This window comes from Pezoporus flaviventris, unplaced genomic scaffold (assembly GCF_033815535.1).
Source record: "Pezoporus flaviventris isolate CSIRO_AGI_PZ_B2104156 unplaced genomic scaffold, CSIRO_AGI_Pfla_v1 ptg000046l, whole genome shotgun sequence".
NCBI lineage: Eukaryota > Metazoa > Chordata > Aves > Psittaciformes > Psittacidae > Pezoporus > Pezoporus flaviventris.
The window spans coordinates 852,843-872,218 of NW_026892594.1; the positions used below are offsets into that span (position 1 = coordinate 852,843).

The 19,376-nt window shown below is 53.8% G+C and overlaps 2 protein-coding genes across 2 annotated transcripts in view; one reads left to right on the plus strand and one right to left on the minus strand.

The window, feature by feature from the left end:
* LOC133276777 (coatomer subunit gamma-2-like) overlaps window positions 1-19,376 on the plus strand; it is a 149,139-nt gene that overhangs the window by 33,297 nt on the left and 96,466 nt on the right. The window lies entirely within an intron of this gene.
* LOC133276735 (uncharacterized) overlaps window positions 1-19,376 on the minus strand; it is a 67,976-nt gene that overhangs the window by 24,587 nt on the left and 24,013 nt on the right. The window contains exons 5-6 of the mRNA XM_061467873.1: window positions 15,655-16,290; window positions 15,272-15,544 (exon numbers count right to left, since the gene is read on the minus strand). Of these exons, the coding sequence (XP_061323857.1) occupies window positions 15,272-15,544; window positions 15,655-16,290 (909 nt within the window). The remainder of the gene's footprint in view (window positions 1-15,271; window positions 15,545-15,654; window positions 16,291-19,376) is intronic.

Below are 19,376 nucleotides of genomic sequence, written 5' to 3' on the forward strand. Positions count from 1 at the left end.
AGTGATATGTATCTCACTCCAGTTAGCAGCAAGTCAGAGGGAAGAACATAATACTAAAGCATAAACACCCCATTCTGGATCTCCTTAAAAAGCTACCTCCCAAATCTGTCAGGAAGAGGTACAAAACTTCTTTCACACTGAAAGCTATCAGAAATTAGAATCACAGCATCACAGAATGGCTTGGCTTTGAAAGGACCTTAAGCTCATCCAGTTCCAACCCCTTGCCAAAGGCAGGGACACCTCACACTAGACATGTCTCTCAAGGCTCTGTGCAACCTGGCCTTGAACACTGCCAAGGATGGAACATTCACCACTTCTCTGGCCTCATCACCCTCACAGTAAAGAACTTCTTCCTTATATTAGCCTTGGGAATATTCATTCTGGCTGGGAAGAAATGATAACACTTACCTGGTTCAGCAAGTAAAGGATTTTGGTAAGGATGTGCAGACATCTTCGTGGATTTATAGGGGTCTCGTTAAAGATACGAGCCTACAGACACAGCATAAAGAGAGTATTACAGTGTAACTCAACAATCATCATTTCTCTTTCATCATAAAAAGTAAAGCCGTTTGTTTTCAACCAAGTAGCTTTTCATTCTAAAAATGTGTCCCAGAGAACATATTCTTGGTGAGAACATCCTAAGAAAGCTAGATTAAACTTTGGATTTAGCCCAGTGTAAATTCCTTCTCTGATCTCTTTTGCAGAGTGTAAGAACTCAGAAGAGTTTTTATTCATTAATTTTTGTTCACTATAAACTGGCACCTCAGGTGTTTAGAGATTTGACTGAGGAATGTTGAACATGGAACTGTGTTGGAACTACAGAGTGCTTGGGACCTTTCTCATATCCATGTGTTGGAAGGGCGGGAGGGGTGGTTGATGTAAATGTGTTATTTGCTTTCCAAGAGTTAAAGTGTCAGTGCTCTTTGGATATTTGCTTTACAATAGCAAATAGATCAGAGGAAGTTGGGTTTAAAGCTTTTAAGTGATAACTGTGAGGCTTCTGCATTCAGATGTTTCACTTCTATCATGATTAACGTGGATTTTTGGTTTTAGTCTTATCTTACAAGATAGAGATATGTTTATTCTCCTGATTTGTTTGATAACTGACAGTAAGGCTATTCCCCAGTTATCAAACACAATTTAACTTGTGTGCTTTGTACACCACTGCTTTATCTTTGTATAGAAGTGGGGAAGAGGGTGTTCTATTTAAAAGCTTGCTCAAAATTTAAAGTTGAATATTTGAACTTTTATTTAACTTCAAAACTTGTAGGAAGTGTTTATTTATGCTTGCCATTGGAACAGGCTGCCCAGGGAGGTTGTGGAGTCTCCATCTTTGGAGACATTCAAAACCCGCCTGGACACATTCCTGTGTAACATTATGTAGGTGTTCCCGCTCCGGAAGCGGGACTGGACGAGATGATCTTTTGAGGTCTCTTCCAATCTCTAGCATACTGTGTGTAAACTAGAACTAATTGCAACAGATAGGTAGCCGCTTAGATTGAAGTCAGTTGTTTTACGTTAATTAAATATAGAGGTCCGTGAATTACACAAACATGCTCTAACCAACATACAGGCAGAGACGAGCAGTGGGGGGGGGAAACGAGTTATTATTTATTGGCCCAAGAAAGCAGCCACAACAAGTGCAGGCTGCAGCATGACATCCTCAGCACAGCTCCCTTGGGCCTGGCGCTGGCAGCAGGGCGCTACTCCTCCACACGTGGGGTGAGGCATGAGCAAGTGAAAGCCTTGCGCAGAGCCCTCAGCACTCTCCTGAAGCGGGAGAGTCGTCGCCGTGGGGCCGCTCCTTGGTCTGGAAGAGTGGCAATGCCTGTGGAGGAAGAAGAGCTGTAGGCAAGGGACTTCCTTTGGCAACCCGTTCCAGTGCCTCACCACCCTTACAGTAAAGAACTTCTCCTTAACAGCATCCTCATTGGCCTCCTTCAGATACTGGAAGGTCTGCTAGGAGGTCTCCACGCAGCCTTCGGCCCATGGAGGGGAGGCTGGGACACACCCGAACTCACGCAAACACTGCTGCCGGTCTGGCCTGGGTGCCACCCAACTCGGGCAAGTACCTGGCTGGTTCTCGCTGTCCTGAACTACAGCAGGCGACGTTGACGGTGACTCCACATCCAAGCTTTGTGCCACGTCTGGCTCTTTCACCTGCTGCTGCCTTGTTCCCTGGATGACAGTCACAGCCTTGCCCAGGTGTTTCCTCACAAAGCGTCTGAGCCTACCCTGCAGGGTAGCAAGAGCACAGGCAGGGGATGGGGGCAATGTCAGTGGGATGACACAGGCAGCACCAGAAATAGCCCTGTCACAAAACCTGGGAGCTGCCGTCCAAGGCCTTGGGATCCCCGGTGCCAACCACACGCGCCTCACTCACCTGGCGCCGAGAGTCCCGACACAAGGGAGAAGCTGCTGCATCTCCACTATCATCTGCTCCTGGAGGAATGTGGGATGTTCCAGGCTCTGTTGCAGGGATCTCAGTCAAGAAAGCAGCCACTTCATCCTCAGGCACTGTTGGGGAGGCAGCGGCTGCACTGGCCTCTCCCTGAGGCTCCGAAGCCACAGCAGACTCAACGTGCTCAGGTGCTGCAGGCGTCAGTGCTGCCATTGACACACCCAGGATTTGGGTCATGTCCTGATACTCCACCAGCTGCTGGCTGGCTCCCTGGACAACGGCCAGGCTCATGATCAGGACCTCTTCAGTGACGGTCCTTGCCATTTCTTCTACAACCACCTCACAGGCATCAGGGCTGAGCAGGGCAGGTACCTGCCTCTGTGCCTGTGGTGCTGCCTCCTGCTCGACGCAGGCAGGAGAAACTGGTGCCGGTTCCACCTCCTCCTGTGCCACTGGAGTGAGACGTGCGCGGTGCTCCTCTTCCTCCGCAGATGCAGCTAATGTAGAAGCTGTCGACTCAGTGGCTGTGGGTCCGGCTGGGATAGGAGACGTGTTCTGCAGGTCTCCACCTGCCTCCCCTGTCACTTCAATGTCCATGCTGCTGGGGAAGTCAGACCCCTCCTGGATATCGGCCTGGGGGTCCTGGAAGAGCTCTGGGACCGAGGGGTTGACCCAGAGGTTGCGTATGATGATCTCTTCCACTTGGGACAGCACTTTATCAATGTCCTCTACCCACTCTTTCTCCTCTTTGTCCACTGCCGCATCCAGCATTTGGGTCATGCCCTGAGGTTCCAGCAGCTGCTGGCTGGTTTCCTGATCCACTGCCACAGCCTGGACCAGAGGCTCCCTTGTGCTGAGCAGGGCTGCTCCCTGTGGAACCAACTCACAGGCATCTGGGCTGAGCAGGACAGATGCCTGACTCTCTGCCTCTGGTGCTGCCTCCTCATCACCATTGTGAGAAGAATCTGTTTCCTCTGCCTCCTCCTCGATCATATTCCAGAACTGGGAGCTTGCACCGACACTGGGTGTGACATGCACTTTTGCATCTCTTACTACGATGCTGTCGGAGGCAGGTGCATTGCACTGTGCTTCTGCTGCCAGAGCTTGACTGTCAAAGCCACAAGAGGCTGCGGTCTCTGCCTCCTCCTCAACAGCATCTCTGAAATGGACCTTCCTGAGGATGCTCTTGGGTGTGACCTTCATATCCATGTTGCTTTCTTTGTGGCTGTGCGGGGCAGGTGCCCGGCCCTGTGCTCGTCCTGCTGCAGCCTGCCTGCCGATGGCGGGAGAGGCTGGTGCCTCTATCACCTCGACACCAGCTCTGAAAGGAAGCTTCTTGACGCACCTGGATGGGAAATTCAGATCTGCGTCATTTTCTGCTGAGCTGTTCATGGCAGGTGCCTGGCGCTGGGCTTGTGCTGCAGCAGCCTGCCTGCTAAAGCCACGAGATGCTGGTGCTGGTGCCATGGGAACGAGAGGTGCCTGGTACTCCTCTTCCTCAGGAGCTCTGGCCAAGCGGCTCCTCCTGGCGTGTTGCAAAGCCTCGATGTTGCTGCGCAGGGCGGGCAGAGGCTTTGCAAGAACCTTCTTGTGCAGCCCCAGCAACTTGTCATTGAGGCTGCCCTCTCGCCCCGTCTTCCTGCTCTGGGAAGCAGCAGTGCTCGCACGGGTGTTAGGATCAGGAGCAGGCTGAGTGGCGGTGGCTTTGCTGCCGTTAGGTGCCCTGACAGTGTATCTTCTTGTCATTGCAGCCCTGCTGTATGCTGGGTCCTGGCATGCCACTGCCTGCTGGTAGGGTCCCCGGCTCTCAGCGCTGTTGTTGCGCAGGACCGCGCTCACATTTCTTGTGCCCTGCGCTGTGGCACAGGCTGTGGGCCTGTGTGGGGCAGGCTGCCAGCTCCGTGGCCTCGCAACAGTGCTGCCATGTGCGGGGATGTGGTGCTGCTGGGCAGCGGTTGTGCAAAGCTGCTTTTGGCTGTTGCTTGTCCTGCCGATGGCCATGTCAGTGAATCTGGCTGCAGGGGCAGAGGGTGCCCATGTCGGGCGAGGCAGCCTGCTGGCTTCTCTCACTGGCCGAGGTGGCGGCCGAGGTGTCCTTTCCACCACCACTGGCCGAGGAAGTGTCTGCTCCTCTGTCCTCATGCTGCGGGGCAGCACCGCTCTGCACCTCACGCTGCCCACCTGCAAGAGAAGTCGAGGAGAGAGGCTCTGTGATAGTGTCTCTTGCGCCCGTATCCCAGCTGTTGGGAGCTCATGCAGTTGGGCTCCCCTGCCAGCCCCACGGCAAGGCTCAGGCCCACAGGTGGCTGCTGCCTGCTCCCAGAGCTGGCTGGGGAAAGGGCTGGCCACCCGCCGGCCATGGCCCCAGCCCACAGCAGCCCCGGCATGCCCGTGGTTGGGAAGGTGTTTGGCCCTGTCTCCCTCGGGGTCCCTACCTGTTCCTGCTGGGTCTCGATGGGCTGATACCTTCGTTGGTAGGGCAGCTGTGGTACCGTGATCCCACGCCGCCCTTCCTCAGGCTGTGGCCTGTGGCCCACCTGCGGGCAGGAGGAGGAGGAAGAGGTGTGTGATGGAGGCGGCTGCCTTGGCACAGCAGCCCCCGCAGTGCCGGCAAGCCCGGCCCCGGCCCCGAGGCAGCTCCATGTGGCCCCGTCCCACCACCGGCCTCTCACTCCTGCCCCAGCCCTCACCTGGCGCCTCCTTTGCACTCCTGGCCTGCCCTCGGCAGGCTGGGAGCGGGCGTTCGATCCCTTGTCCACTGGCATCTTCTGTGTCCTCGGATGCAGACTTGCTGTGGATTCACAGGGCAACTGCCACCTCTAGGGTGCGCCAGGGCCTTAAATACCCCACATAAGAGTCGTAACAATGCCCCCGTGGTTTCCACGGAGACGCCGATGCCCTCACCAGTTCCAAAGGGTCCCAGCTCCTCATGGGCAACTCCACAGCAACCACTGAAGCTTTGTGACAGCGGCAGCATCGTGCCCATGGCCACTGGGCAGTCAGGGATGCACTTTTCTCCTCCCTGTTTTTTTCCTTGACAAGAAGAAAAGGGAACGGAGAAAAGAAAGACCGGTAAAAGAAGGAAAAAAACAACAAAAATAATGAAATCATTCTTGTGAGACCTCACCTGGAGTACTGTGTGCAGTTCTGGTTTACTCAACATAAAAAGAACATGAAACCAACACCCCCAAGTCCTTCTCCGCAGGGCTGCTCTGAATCTCTTCTCTGCCCAACCTGTAGCTGTGCCTGGGATTGGTCTGACCCAGCTGTAGGACCTTGCACTTGGCATGCTTAAACTTCATGAGGTTGGCATCAGCCCACCTCACAAGCATGTCGAGGTCCCTCTGCATGGCATTCCTTCCCTCCAGCCTCCATTTTTAACACCTACCCACACACCAAGGATCTTTGCTTTGAGGCTTTTTCTCATGTTAGAAACCATCCCTCCCTCACCTCGTGTTTCCTGAGGAGTACCTGTCAAATTTACCACTACTAGCTACTTGGTTTCAACAAATGCCATCCATAGCTGTACAGCAATGGAACAGTTTGTTAAGTAGCCTGTGCTCCCTTTTCTGGCATCCTTGGTTTTGTCTTACCTAAAAGGGATCTACTTGCTGCCTGAATTAAGACTGAACAGCAGAGGTCCAACCTACTTTGATGTTAAATACAACCTGACACACACGAAACCTGATCTACATAAACATCTGAAGAAAATCTTTCTTATCATGCTTCTAATTTAGCCCCAGACAAAAAGACACCCTTCTACCTCATCACTTCTTGGCCTATGTTTTCACTTCGTCTCAGCCATTCCCACTTTAGCTGGGCAAACACAAGTGTCTCTTTCATTGCACAGGGCTGTGATGGCCACAGATCAAGCAGCAGCTCTCACTTGGCACTCATGGAAAAAGTATTAAATGCTTCAGTGATATGTATCTCACTCCAGTTAGCAGCAAGTCAGAGGGAAGAACATAATACTAAAGCATAAACACCCCATTCTGGATCTCCTTAAAAAGCTACCTCCCAAATCTGTCAGGAAGAGGTACAAAACTTCTTTCACACTGAAAGCTATCAGAAATTAGAATCACAGCATCACAGAATGGCTTGGCTTTGAAAGGACCTTAAGCTCATCCAGTTCCAACCCCTTGCCAAAGGCAGGGACACCTCACACTAGACATGTCTCTCAAGGCTCTGTGCAACCTGGCCTTGAACACTGCCAAGGATGGAACATTCACCACTTCTCTGGCCTCATCACCCTCACAGTAAAGAACTTCTTCCTTATATTAGCCTTGGGAATATTCATTCTGGCTGGGAAGAAATGATAGCACTTACCTGGTTCAGCAAGTAAAGGATTTTGGTAAGGATGTGCAGAAATCTTCGTGGATTTATAGGGGTCTCGTTAAAGATACGAGCCTACAGACACAGCATAAAGAGAGTATTACAGTGTAACTCAACAATCATCATTTCTCTTTCATCATAAAAAGTAAAGCCGTTTGTTTTCAACCAAGTAGCTTTTCATTCTAAAAATGTGTCCCAGAGAACATATTCTTGGTGAGAACATCCTAAGAAAGCTAGATTAAACTTTGGATTTAGCCCAGTGTAAATTCCTTCTCTGATCTCTTTTGCAGAGTGTAAGAACTCAGAAGAGTTTTTATTCATTAATTTTTGTTCACTATAAACTGGCACCTCAGGTGTTTAGAGATTTGACTGAGGAATGTTGAACATGGAACTGTGTTGGAACTACAGAGTGCTTGGGACCTTTCTCATATCCATGTGTTGGAAGGGCGGGAGGGGTGGTTGATGTAAATGTGTTATTTGCTTTCCAAGAGTTAAAGTGTCAGTGCTCTTTGGATATTTGCTTTACAATAGCAAATAGATCAGAGGAAGTTGGGTTTAAAGCTTTTAAGTGATAACTGTGAGGCTTCTGCATTCAGATGTTTCACTTCTATCATGATTAACGTGGATTTTTGGTTTTAGTCTTATCTTACAAGATAGAGATATGTTTATTCTCCTGATTTGTTTGATAACTGACAGTAAGGCTATTCCCCAGTTATCAAACACAATTTAACTTGTGTGCTTTGTACACCACTGCTTTATCTTTGTATAGAAGTGGGGAAGAGGGTGTTCTATTTAAAAGCTTGCTCAAAATTTAAAGTTGAATATTTGAACTTTTATTTAACTTCAAAACTTGTAGGAAGTGTTTATTTATGCTTGCCATTGGAACAGGCTGCCCAGGGAGGTTGTGGAGTCTCCATCTTTGGAGACATTCAAAACCCGCCTGGACACATTCCTGTGTAACATTATGTAGGTGTTCCCGCTCCGGAAGCGGGACTGGACGAGATGATCTTTTGAGGTCTCTTCCAATCTCTAGCATACTGTGTGTAAACTAGAACTAATTGCAACAGATAGGTAGCCGCTTAGATTGAAGTCAGTTGTTTTACGTTAATTAAATATAGAGGTCCGTGAATTACACAAACATGCTCTAACCAACATACAGGCAGAGACGAGCAGTGGGGGGGGGAAACGAGTTATTATTTATTGGCCCAAGAAAGCAGCCACAACAAGTGCAGGCTGCAGCATGACATCCTCAGCACAGCTCCCTTGGGCCTGGCGCTGGCAGCAGGGCGCTACTCCTCCACACGTGGGGTGAGGCATGAGCAAGTGAAAGCCTTGCGCAGAGCCCTCAGCACTCTCCTGAAGCGGGAGAGTCGTCGCCGTGGGGCCGCTCCTTGGTCTGGAAGAGTGGCAATGCCTGTGGAGGAAGAAGAGCTGTAGGCAAGGGACTTCCTTTGGCAACCCGTTCCAGTGCCTCACCACCCTTACAGTAAAGAACTTCTCCTTAACAGCATCCTCATTGGCCTCCTTCAGATACTGGAAGGTCTGCTAGGAGGTCTCCACGCAGCCTTCGGCCCATGGAGGGGAGGCTGGGACACACCCGAACTCACGCAAACACTGCTGCCGGTCTGGCCTGGGTGCCACCCAACTCGGGCAAGTACCTGGCTGGTTCTCGCTGTCCTGAACTACAGCAGGCGACGTTGACGGTGACTCCACATCCAAGCTTTGTGCCATGTCTGGCTCTTTCACCTGCTGCTGCCTTGTTCCCTGGATGACAGTCACAGCCTTGCCCAGGTGTTTCCTCACAAAGCGTCTGAGCCTACCCTGCAGGGTAGCAAGAGCACAGGCAGGGGATGGGGGCAATGTCAGTGGGATGACACAGGCAGCACCAGAAATAGCCCTGTCACAAAACCTGGGAGCTGCCGTCCAAGGCCTTGGGATCCCCGGTGCCAACCACACGCGCCTCACTCACCTGGCGCCGAGAGTCCCGACACAAGGGAGAAGCTGCTGCATCTCCACTATCATCTGCTCCTGGAGGAATGTGGGATGTTCCAGGCTCTGTTGCAGGGATCTCAGTCAAGAAAGCAGCCACTTCATCCTCAGGCACTGTTGGGGAGGCAGCGGCTGCACTGGCCTCTCCCTGAGGCTCCGAAGCCACAGCAGACTCAACGTGCTCAGGTGCTGCAGGCGTCAGTGCTGCCATTGACACACCCAGGATTTGGGTCATGTCCTGATACTCCACCAGCTGCTGGCTGGCTCCCTGGACAACGGCCAGGCTCATGATCAGGACCTCTTCAGTGACGGTCCTTGCCATTTCTTCTACAACCACCTCACAGGCATCAGGGCTGAGCAGGGCAGGTACCTGCCTCTGTGCCTGTGGTGCTGCCTCCTGCTCGACGCAGGCAGGAGAAACTGGTGCCGGTTCCACCTCCTCCTGTGCCACTGGAGTGAGACGTGCGCGGTGCTCCTCTTCCTCCGCAGATGCAGCTAATGTAGAAGCTGTCGACTCAGTGGCTGTGGGTCCGGCTGGGATAGGAGACGTGTTCTGCAGGTCTCCACCTGCCTCCCCTGTCACTTCAATGTCCATGCTGCTGGGGAAGTCAGACCCCTCCTGGATATCGGCCTGGGGGTCCTGGAAGAGCTCTGGGACCGAGGGGTTGACCCAGAGGTTGCGTATGATGATCTCTTCCACTTGGGACAGCACTTTATCAATGTCCTCTACCCACTCTTTCTCCTCTTTGTCCACTGCCGCATCCAGCATTTGGGTCATGCCCTGAGGTTCCAGCAGCTGCTGGCTGGTTTCCTGATCCACTGCCACAGCCTGGACCAGAGGCTCCCTTGTGCTGAGCAGGGCTGCTCCCTGTGGAACCAACTCACAGGCATCTGGGCTGAGCAGGACAGATGCCTGACTCTCTGCCTCTGGTGCTGCCTCCGGTGCTGCCTCCTCATCACCATTGTGAGAAGAATCTGTTTCCTCTGCCTCCTCCTCGATCATATTCCAGAACTGGGAGCTTGCACCGACACTGGGTGTGACACGCACTTTTGCATCTCTTACTATGATGCTGTCGGAGGCAGGTGCATTGCACTGTGCTTCTGCTGCCAGAGCTTGACTGTCAAAGCCACAAGAGGCTGCGGTCTCTGCCTCCTCCTCAACAGCATCTCTGAAATGGACCTTCCTGAGGATGCTCTTGGGTGTGACCTTCATATCCATGTTGCTTTCTTTGTGGCTGTGCGGGGCAGGTGCCCGGCCCTGTGCTCGTCCTGCTGCAGCCTGCCTGCCGATGGCGGGAGAGGCTGGTGCCTCTATCACCTCGACACCAGCTCTGAAAGGAAGCTTCTTGACGCACCTGGATGGGAAATTCAGATCTGCGTCATTTTCTGCTGAGCTGTTCATGGCAGGTGCCTGGCGCTGGGCTTGTGCTGCAGCAGCCTGCCTGCTAAAGCCACGAGATGCTGGTGCTGGTGCCATGGGAACGAGAGGTGCCTGGTACTCCTCTTCCTCAGGAGCTCTGGCCAAGCGGCTCCTCCTGGCGTGTTGCAAAGCCTCGATGTTGCTGCGCAGGGCGGGCAGAGGCTTTGCAAGAACCTTCTTGTGCAGCCCCAGCAACTTGTCATTGAGGCTGCCCTCTCGCCCCGTCTTCCTGCTCTGGGAAGCAGCAGTGCTCGCACGGGTGTTAGGATCAGGAGCAGGCTGAGTGGCGGTGGCTTTGCTGCCGTTAGGTGCCCTGACAGTGTATCTTCTTGTCATTGCAGCCCTGCTGTATGCTGGGTCCTGGCATGCCACTGCCTGCTGGTAGGGTCCCCGGCTCTCAGCGCTGTTGTTGCGCAGGACCGCGCTCACATTTCTTGTGCCCTGCGCTGTGGCACAGGCTGTGGGCCTGTGTGGGGCAGGCTGCCCGCTCCGTGGCCTCGCAACAGTGCTGCCATGTGCGGGGATGTGGTGCTGCTGGGCAGCGGTTGTGCAAAGCTGCTTTTGGCTGTTGCTTGTCCTGCCGATGGCCATGTCAGTGAATCTGGCTGCAGGGGCAGAGGGTGCCCATGTCGGGCGAGGCAGCCTGCTGGCTTCTCTCACTGGCCGAGGTGGCGGCCGAGGTGTCCTTTCCACCACCACTGGCCGAGGAAGTGTCTGCTCCTCTGTCCTCATGCTGCGGGGCAGCACCGCTCTGCACCTCACGCTGCCCACCTGCAAGAGAAGTCGAGGAGAGAGGCTCTGTGATAGTGTCTCTTGCGCCCGTATCCCAGCTGTTGGGAGCTCATGCAGTTGGGCTCCCCTGCCAGCCCCACGGCAAGGCTCAGGCCCACAGGTGGCTGCTGCCTGCTCCCAGAGCTGGCTGGGGAAAGGGCTGGCCACCCGCCGGCCATGGCCCCAGCCCACAGCAGCCCCGGCATGCCCGTGGTTGGGAAGGTGTTTGGCCCTGTCTCCCTCGGGGTCCCTACCTGTTCCTGCTGGGTCTCGATGGGCTGATACCTTCGTTGGTAGGGCAGCTGTGGTACCGTGATCCCACGCCGCCCTTCCTCAGGCTGTGGCCTGTGGCCCACCTGCGGGCAGGAGGAGGAGGAAGAGGTGTGTGATGGAGGCGGCTGCCTTGGCACAGCAGCCCCCGCAGTGCCGGCAAGCCCGGCCCCGGCCCCGAGGCAGCTCCATGTGGCCCCGTCCCACCACCGGCCTCTCACTCCTGCCCCAGCCCTCACCTGGCGCCTCCTTTGCACTCCTGGCCTGCCCTCGGCAGGCTGGGAGCGGGCGTTCGATCCCTTGTCCACTGGCATCTTCTGTGTCCTCGGATGCAGACTTGCTGTGGATTCACAGGGCAACTGCCACCTCTAGGGTGCGCCAGGGCCTTAAATACCCCACATAAGAGTCGTAACAATGCCCCCGTGGTTTCCACGGAGACGCCGATGCCCTCACCAGTTCCAAAGGGTCCCAGCTCCTCATGGGCAACTCCACAGCAACCACTGAAGCTTTGTGACAGCGGCAGCATCGTGCCCATGGCCACTGGGCAGTCAGGGATGCACTTTTCTCCTCCCTGTTTTTTTCCTTGACAAGAAGAAAAGGGAACGGAGAAAAGAAAGACCGGTAAAAGAAGGAAAAAAACAACAAAAATAATGAAATCATTCTTGTGAGACCTCACCTGGAGTACTGTGTGCAGTTCTGGTTTACTCAACATAAAAAGAACATGAAACCAACACCCCCAAGTCCTTCTCCGCAGGGCTGCTCTGAATCTCTTCTCTGCCCAACCTGTAGCTGTGCCTGGGATTGGTCTGACCCAGCTGTAGGACCTTGCACTTGGCATGCTTAAACTTCATGAGGTTGGCATCAGCCCACCTCACAAGCATGTCGAGGTCCCTCTGCATGGCATTCCTTCCCTCCAGCCTCCATTTTTAACACCTACCCACACACCAAGGATCTTTGCTTTGAGGCTTTTTCTCATGTTAGAAACCATCCCTCCCTCACCTCGTGTTTCCTGAGGAGTACCTGTCAAATTTACCACTACTAGCTACTTGGTTTCAACAAATGCCATCCATAGCTGTACAGCAATGGAACAGTTTGTTAAGTAGCCTGTGCTCCCTTTTCTGGCATCCTTGGTTTTGTCTTACCTAAAAGGGATCTACTTGCTGCCTGAATTAAGACTGAACAGCAGAGGTCCAACCTACTTTGATGTTAAATACAACCTGACACACACGAAACCTGATCTACATAAACATCTGAAGAAAATCTTTCTTATCATGCTTCTAATTTAGCCCCAGACAAAAAGACACCCTTCTACCTCATCACTTCTTGGCCTATGTTTTCACTTCGTCTCAGCCATTCCCACTTTAGCTGGGCAAACACAAGTGTCTCTTTCATTGCACAGGGCTGTGATGGCCACAGATCAAGCAGCAGCTCTCACTTGGCACTCATGGAAAAAGTATTAAATGCTTCAGTGATATGTATCTCACTCCAGTTAGCAGCAAGTCAGAGGGAAGAACATAATACTAAAGCATAAACACCCCATTCTGGATCTCCTTAAAAAGCTACCTCCCAAATCTGTCAGGAAGAGGTACAAAACTTCTTTCACACTGAAAGCTATCAGAAATTAGAATCACAGCATCACAGAATGGCTTGGCTTTGAAAGGACCTTAAGCTCATCCAGTTCCAACCCCTTGCCAAAGGCAGGGACACCTCACACTAGACATGTCTCTCAAGGCTCTGTGCAACCTGGCCTTGAACACTGCCAAGGATGGAACATTCACCACTTCTCTGGCCTCATCACCCTCACAGTAAAGAACTTCTTCCTTATATTAGCCTTGGGAATATTCATTCTGGCTGGGAAGAAATGATAGCACTTACCTGGTTCAGCAAGTAAAGGATTTTGGTAAGGATGTGCAGACATCTTCGTGGATTTATAGGGGTCTCGTTAAAGATACGAGCCTACAGACACAGCATAAAGAGAGTATTACAGTGTAACTCAACAATCATCATTTCTCTTTCATCATAAAAAGTAAAGCCGTTTGTTTTCAACCAAGTAGCTTTTCATTCTAAAAATGTGTCCCAGAGAACATATTCTTGGTGAGAACATCCTAAGAAAGCTAGATTAAACTTTGGATTTAGCCCAGTGTAAATTCCTTCTCTGATCTCTTTTGCAGAGTGTAAGAACTCAGAAGAGTTTTTATTCATTAATTTTTGTTCACTATAAACTGGCACCTCAGGTGTTTAGAGATTTGACTGAGGAATGTTGAACATGGAACTGTGTTGGAACTACAGAGTGCTTGGGACCTTTCTCATATCCATGTGTTGGAAGGGCGGGAGGGGTGGTTGATGTAAATGTGTTATTTGCTTTCCAAGAGTTAAAGTGTCAGTGCTCTTTGGATATTTGCTTTACAATAGCAAATAGATCAGAGGAAGTTGGGTTTAAAGCTTTTAAGTGATAACTGTGAGGCTTCTGCATTCAGATGTTTCACTTCTATCATGATTAACGTGGATTTTTGGTTTTAGTCTTATCTTACAAGATAGAGATATGTTTATTCTCCTGATTTGTTTGATAACTGACAGTAAGGCTATTCCCCAGTTATCAAACACAATTTAACTTGTGTGCTTTGTACACCACTGCTTTATCTTTGTATAGAAGTGGGGAAGAGGGTGTTCTATTTAAAAGCTTGCTCAAAATTTAAAGTTGAATATTTGAACTTTTATTTAACTTCAAAACTTGTAGGAAGTGTTTATTTATGCTTGCCATTGGAACAGGCTGCCCAGGGAGGTTGTGGAGTCTCCATCTTTGGAGACATTCAAAACCCGCCTGGACACATTCCTGTGTAACATTATGTAGGTGTTCCCGCTCCGGAAGCGGGACTGGACGAGATGATCTTTTGAGGTCTCTTCCAATCTCTAGCATACTGTGTGTAAACTAGAACTAATTGCAACAGATAGGTAGCCGCTTAGATTGAAGTCAGTTGTTTTACGTTAATTAAATATAGAGGTCCGTGAATTACACAAACATGCTCTAACCAACATACAGGCAGAGACGAGCAGTGGGGGGGGAAACGAGTTATTATTTATTGGCCCAAGAAAGCAGCCACAACAAGTGCAGGCTGCAGCATGACATCCTCAGCACAGCTGCCTTGGGCCTGGCGCTGGCAGCAGGGCGCTACTCCTCCACACGTGGGGTGAGGCATGAGCAAGTGAAAGCCTTGCGCAGAGCCCTCAGCACTCTCCTGAAGCGGGAGAGTCGTCGCCGTGGGGCCGCTCCTTGGTCTGGAAGAGTGGCAATGCCTGTGGAGGAAGAAGAGCTGTAGGCAAGGGACTTCCTTTGGCAACCCGTTCCAGTGCCTCACCACCCTTACAGTAAAGAACTTCTCCTTAACAGCATCCTCATTGGCCTCCTTCAGATACTGGAAGGTCTGCTAGGAGGTCTCCACGCAGCCTTCGGCCCATGGAGGGGAGGCTGGGACACACCCGAACTCACGCAAACACTGCTGCCGGTCTGGCCTGGGTGCCACCCAACTCGGGCAAGTACCTGGCTGGTTCTCGCTGTCCTGAACTACAGCAGGCGACGTTGACGGTGACTCCACATCCAAGCTTTGTGCCACGTCTGGCTCTTTCACCTGCTGCTGCCTTGTTCCCTGGATGACAGTCACAGCCTTGCCCAGGTGTTTCCTCACAAAGCGTCTGAGCCTACCCTGCAGGGTAGCAAGAGCACAGGCAGGGGATGGGGGCAATGTCAGTGGGATGACACAGGCAGCACCAGAAATAGCCCTGTCACAAAACCTGGGAGCTGCCGTCCAAGGCCTTGGGATCCCCGGTGCCAACCACACGCGCCTCACTCACCTGGCGCCGAGAGTCCCGACACAAGGGAGAAGCTGCTGCATCTCCACTATCATCTGCTCCTGGAGGAATGTGGGATGTTCCAGGCTCTGTTGCAGGGATCTCAGTCAAGAAAGCAGCCACTTCATCCTCAGGCACTGTTGGGGAGGCAGCGGCTGCACTGGCCTCTCCCTGAGGCTCCGAAGCCACAGCAGACTCAACGTGCTCAGGTGCTGCAGGCGTCAGTGCTGCCATTGACACACTCAGGATTTGGGTCATGTCCTGATACTCCACCAGCTGTTGGCTGGTTCCCTCTCCTGTTGCGTCCATGCCCATGCTGGTGGGGCAGCTGGATCCCTCCTGGGGATCTGCATGGGTGTCCTGGAAGTGGTCTGGGACTGAGAGGTTGACCCAGAGGTTGCGTATGGTGATCTCTTCCACTTCAGAAAGCTCTTTGTCCATGGCCTCTTCCCATTCCTCTTCTTCCTTTCCGTCCAACTCCTCATCGTCAGCTTCCTCGCCCAAGGTCCCTGGCGCTTCCTGTAAACACACAACAGGGATGCAGAAAATGAGTTGAGGGAGCAGTGGCTGGCCACAGGCAGAGGAAGGCTCATCCCGCTGTCCTGTCCCATCCTGTCCTTGGCACTCACCTGCCTGTGACTGGGCATCCGTCCCCGCCGCAAGGCGAAACGAGGCCTCTGGCCCTCCTGCTGCTGGAGCTCCCTTTCCACAGAGCTGCCCAGCAGCCAAGGCAGGCTGGCTCTCCTTTGCATGTCGAGCCTGTGACTGGTGTGGGCCATGCTGCTCCTCTCCGGCTCCTCCAGAGGCTCTGGCATAGGGAGCAGCAGGAATCTCTCTGCCACAGGTAGCCCATGCGAGACTCCTGCTTGAATCTCCACAGTATCTCCGGTGCCAGCCATATGTGCCTCGCTCACCGGGTGCCCAGATTCACGATCAAAGGCAGAAGCTCCTGCTTCTCCTTCGTTGGCTGCTTCTGGGGCAGAGTGGCATGCTCCAGCCTCTGGCACAGGCATCTCAGGCCATGAAGCTGCCACTTCCTCTCTCTGTGTTTCTGGCAAGACAATGGCTGTTTCAGCCTCTCCTTGATGGTCTCCACACACAGGAGACTCAGTGTCCCCAGTCCACACAGATGCCATTAGTGCCATTGCCTCATCTGAGTTTTGGGACATGTCCCGATGTTCCGCCAGCTGCTGGCTGGCTCCCTGGACAACGGCCAGGCTCATGATCAGGACCTCTTCAGAGATGGTCCTGGCCGTTTCTTCTACAACCACCTCACAGGCATCAGGGCTGAGCAGGGCAGGTACCTGCCTCTGTGCCTGTGGTGCTGCCTCCTGCTCGACGCAGGCAGGAGAAACTGGTGCCGGTTCCACCTCCTCCTGTGCCACTGGAGTGAGACGTGCGCGGTGCTCCTCTTCCTCCGCAGATGCAGCTAATGTAGAAGCTGTCGACTCAGTGGCTGTGGGTCCGGCTGGGATAGGAGACGTGTTCTGCAGGTCTCCACCTGCCTCCCCTGTCACTTCAATGTCCATGCTGCTGGGGAAGTCAGACCCCTCCTGGATATCGGCCTGGGGGTCCTGGAAGAGCTCTGGGACCGAGGGGTTGACCCAGAGGTTGCGTATGATGATCTCTTCCACTTGGGACAGCACTTTATCAATGTCCTCTACCCACTCTTTCTCCTCTTTGTCCACTGCCGCATCCAGCATTTGGGTCATGCCCTGAGGTTCCAGCAGCTGCTGGCTGGTTTCCTGATCCACTGCCACAGCCTGGACCAGAGGCTCCCTTGTGCTGAGCAGGGCTGCTCCCTGTGGAACCAACTCACAGGCATCTGGGCTGAGCAGGACAGATGCCTGACTCTCTGCCTCTGGTGCTGCCTCCGGTGCTGCCTCCTCATCACCATTGTGAGAAGAATCTGTTTCCTCTGCCTCCTCCTCGATCATATTCCAGAACTGGGAGCTTGCACCGACACTGGGTGTGACACGCACTTTTGCATCTCTTACTATGATGCTGTCGGAGGCAGGTGCATTGCACTGTGCTTCTGCTGCCAGAGCTTGACTGTCAAAGCCACAAGAGGCTGCGGTCTCTGCCTCCTCCTCAACAGCATCTCTGAAATGGACCTTCCTGAGGATGCTCTTGGGTGTGACCTTCATATCCATGTTGCTTTCTTTGTGGCTGTGCGGGGCAGGTGCCCGGCCCTGTGCTCGTCCTGCTGCAGCCTGCCTGCCGATGGCGGGAGAGGCTGGTGCCTCTATCACCTCGACACCAGCTCTGAAAGGAAGCTTCTTGACGCACCTGGATGGGAAATTCAGATCTGCGTCATTTTCTGCTGAGCTGTTCATGGCAGGTGCCTGGCGCTGGGCTTGTGCTGCAGCAGCCTGCCTGCTAAAGCCACGAGATGCTGGTGCTGGTGCCATGGGAACGAGAGGTGCCTGGTACTCCTCTTCCTCAGGAGCTCTGGCCAAGCGGCTCCTCCTGGCGTGTTGCAAAGCCTCGATGTTGCTGCGCAGGGCGGGCAGAGGCTTTGCAAGAACCTTCTTGTGCAGCCCCAGCAACTTGTCATTGAGGCTGCCCTCTCGCCCCGTCTTCCTGCTCTGGGAAGCAGCAGTGCTCGCACGGGTGTTAGGATCAGGAGCAGGCTGAGTGGCGGTGGCTTTGCTGCCGTTAGGTGCCCTGACAGTGTATCTTCTTGTCATTGCAGCCCTGCTGTATGCTGGGTCCTGGCATGCCACTGCCTGCTGGTAGGGTCCCCGGCTCTCAGCGCTGTTGTTGCGCAGGACCGCGCTCACATTTCTTGTGCCCTGCGCTGTGGCACAGGCTGTGGGCCTGTGTGGGGCAGGCTGCCAGCTCTGTGGCCTCGCAACAGTGCTGCCATGTGCGGGGATGTGGTGCTGCTGGGCAGCGGTTGTGCAAAGCTGCTTTTGGCTGTTGCTTGTCCTGCCGATGGCCATGTCAGTGAATCTGGCTGCAGGGGCAGAGGGTGCCCATGTCGGGCGAGGCAGCCTGCTGGCTTCTCTCACTGGCCGAGGTGGCGGCCGAGGTGTCCTTTCCACCACCACTGGCCGAGGAAGTGTCTGCTCCTCTGTCCTCATGCTGCGGGGCAGCACCGCTCTGCACCTCACGCTGCCCACCTGCAAGAGAAGTCGAGGAGAGAGGCTCTGTGATAGTGTCTCTTGCGCCCGTATCCCAGCTGTTGGGAGCTCATGCAGTTGGGCTCCCCTGCCAGCCCCACGGCAAGGCTCAGGCCCACAGGTGGCTGCTGCCTGCTCCCAGAGCTGGCTGGGGAAAGGGCTGGCCACCCGCCGGCCATGGCCCCAGCCCACAGCAGCCCCGGCATGCCCGTGGTTGGGAAGGTGTTTGGCCCTGTCTCCCTCGGGGTCCCTACCTGTTCCTGCTGGGTCTCGATGGGCTGATACCTTCGTTGGTAGGGCAGCTGTGGTACCGTGATCCCACGCCGCCCTTCCTCAGGCTGTGGCCTGTGGCCCACCTGCGGGCAGGAGGAGGAGGAAGAGGTGTGTGATGGAGGCGGCTGCCTTGGCACAGCAGCCCCCGCAGTGCCGGCAAGCCCGGCCCCGGCCCCGAGGCAGCTCCATGTGGCCCCGTCCCACCACCGGCCTCTCACTCCTGCCCCAGCCCTCACCTGGCGCCTCCTTTGCACTCCTGGCCTGCCCTCGGCAGGCTGGGAGCGGGCGTTCGATCCCTTGTCCACTGGCATCTTCTGTGTCCTCGGATGCAGACTTGCTGTGGATTCACAGGGCAACTGCCACCTCTAGGGTGCGCCAGGGCCTTAAATACCCCACATAAGAGTCGTAACAATGCCCCCGTGGTTTCCACGGAGACGCCGATGCCCTCACCAGTTCCAAAGGGTCCCAGCTCCTCATGGGCAACTCCACAGCAACCACTGAAGCTTTGTGACAGCGGCAGCATCGTGCCCATGGCCACTGGGCAGTCAGGGATGCACTTTTCTCCTCCCTGTTTTTTTCCTTGACAAGAAGAAAAGGGAACGGAGAAAAGAAAGACCGGTAAAAGAAGGAAAAAAACAACAAAAATAATGAAATCATTCTTGTGAGACCTCACCTGGAGTACTGTGTGCAGTTCTGGTTTACTCAACATGAACATGAAACCAACACCCCCAAGTCCTTCTCCGCAGGGCTGCTCTGAATCTCTTCTCTGCCCAACCTGTAGCTGTGCCTGGGATTGGTCTGACCCAGCTGTAGGACCTTGCACTTGGCATGCTTAAACTTCATGAGGTTGGCATCAGCCCACCTCACAAGCATGTCGAGGTCCCTCTGCATGGCATTCCTTCCCTCCAGCCTCCATTTTTAACACCTACCCACACACCAAGGATCTTTG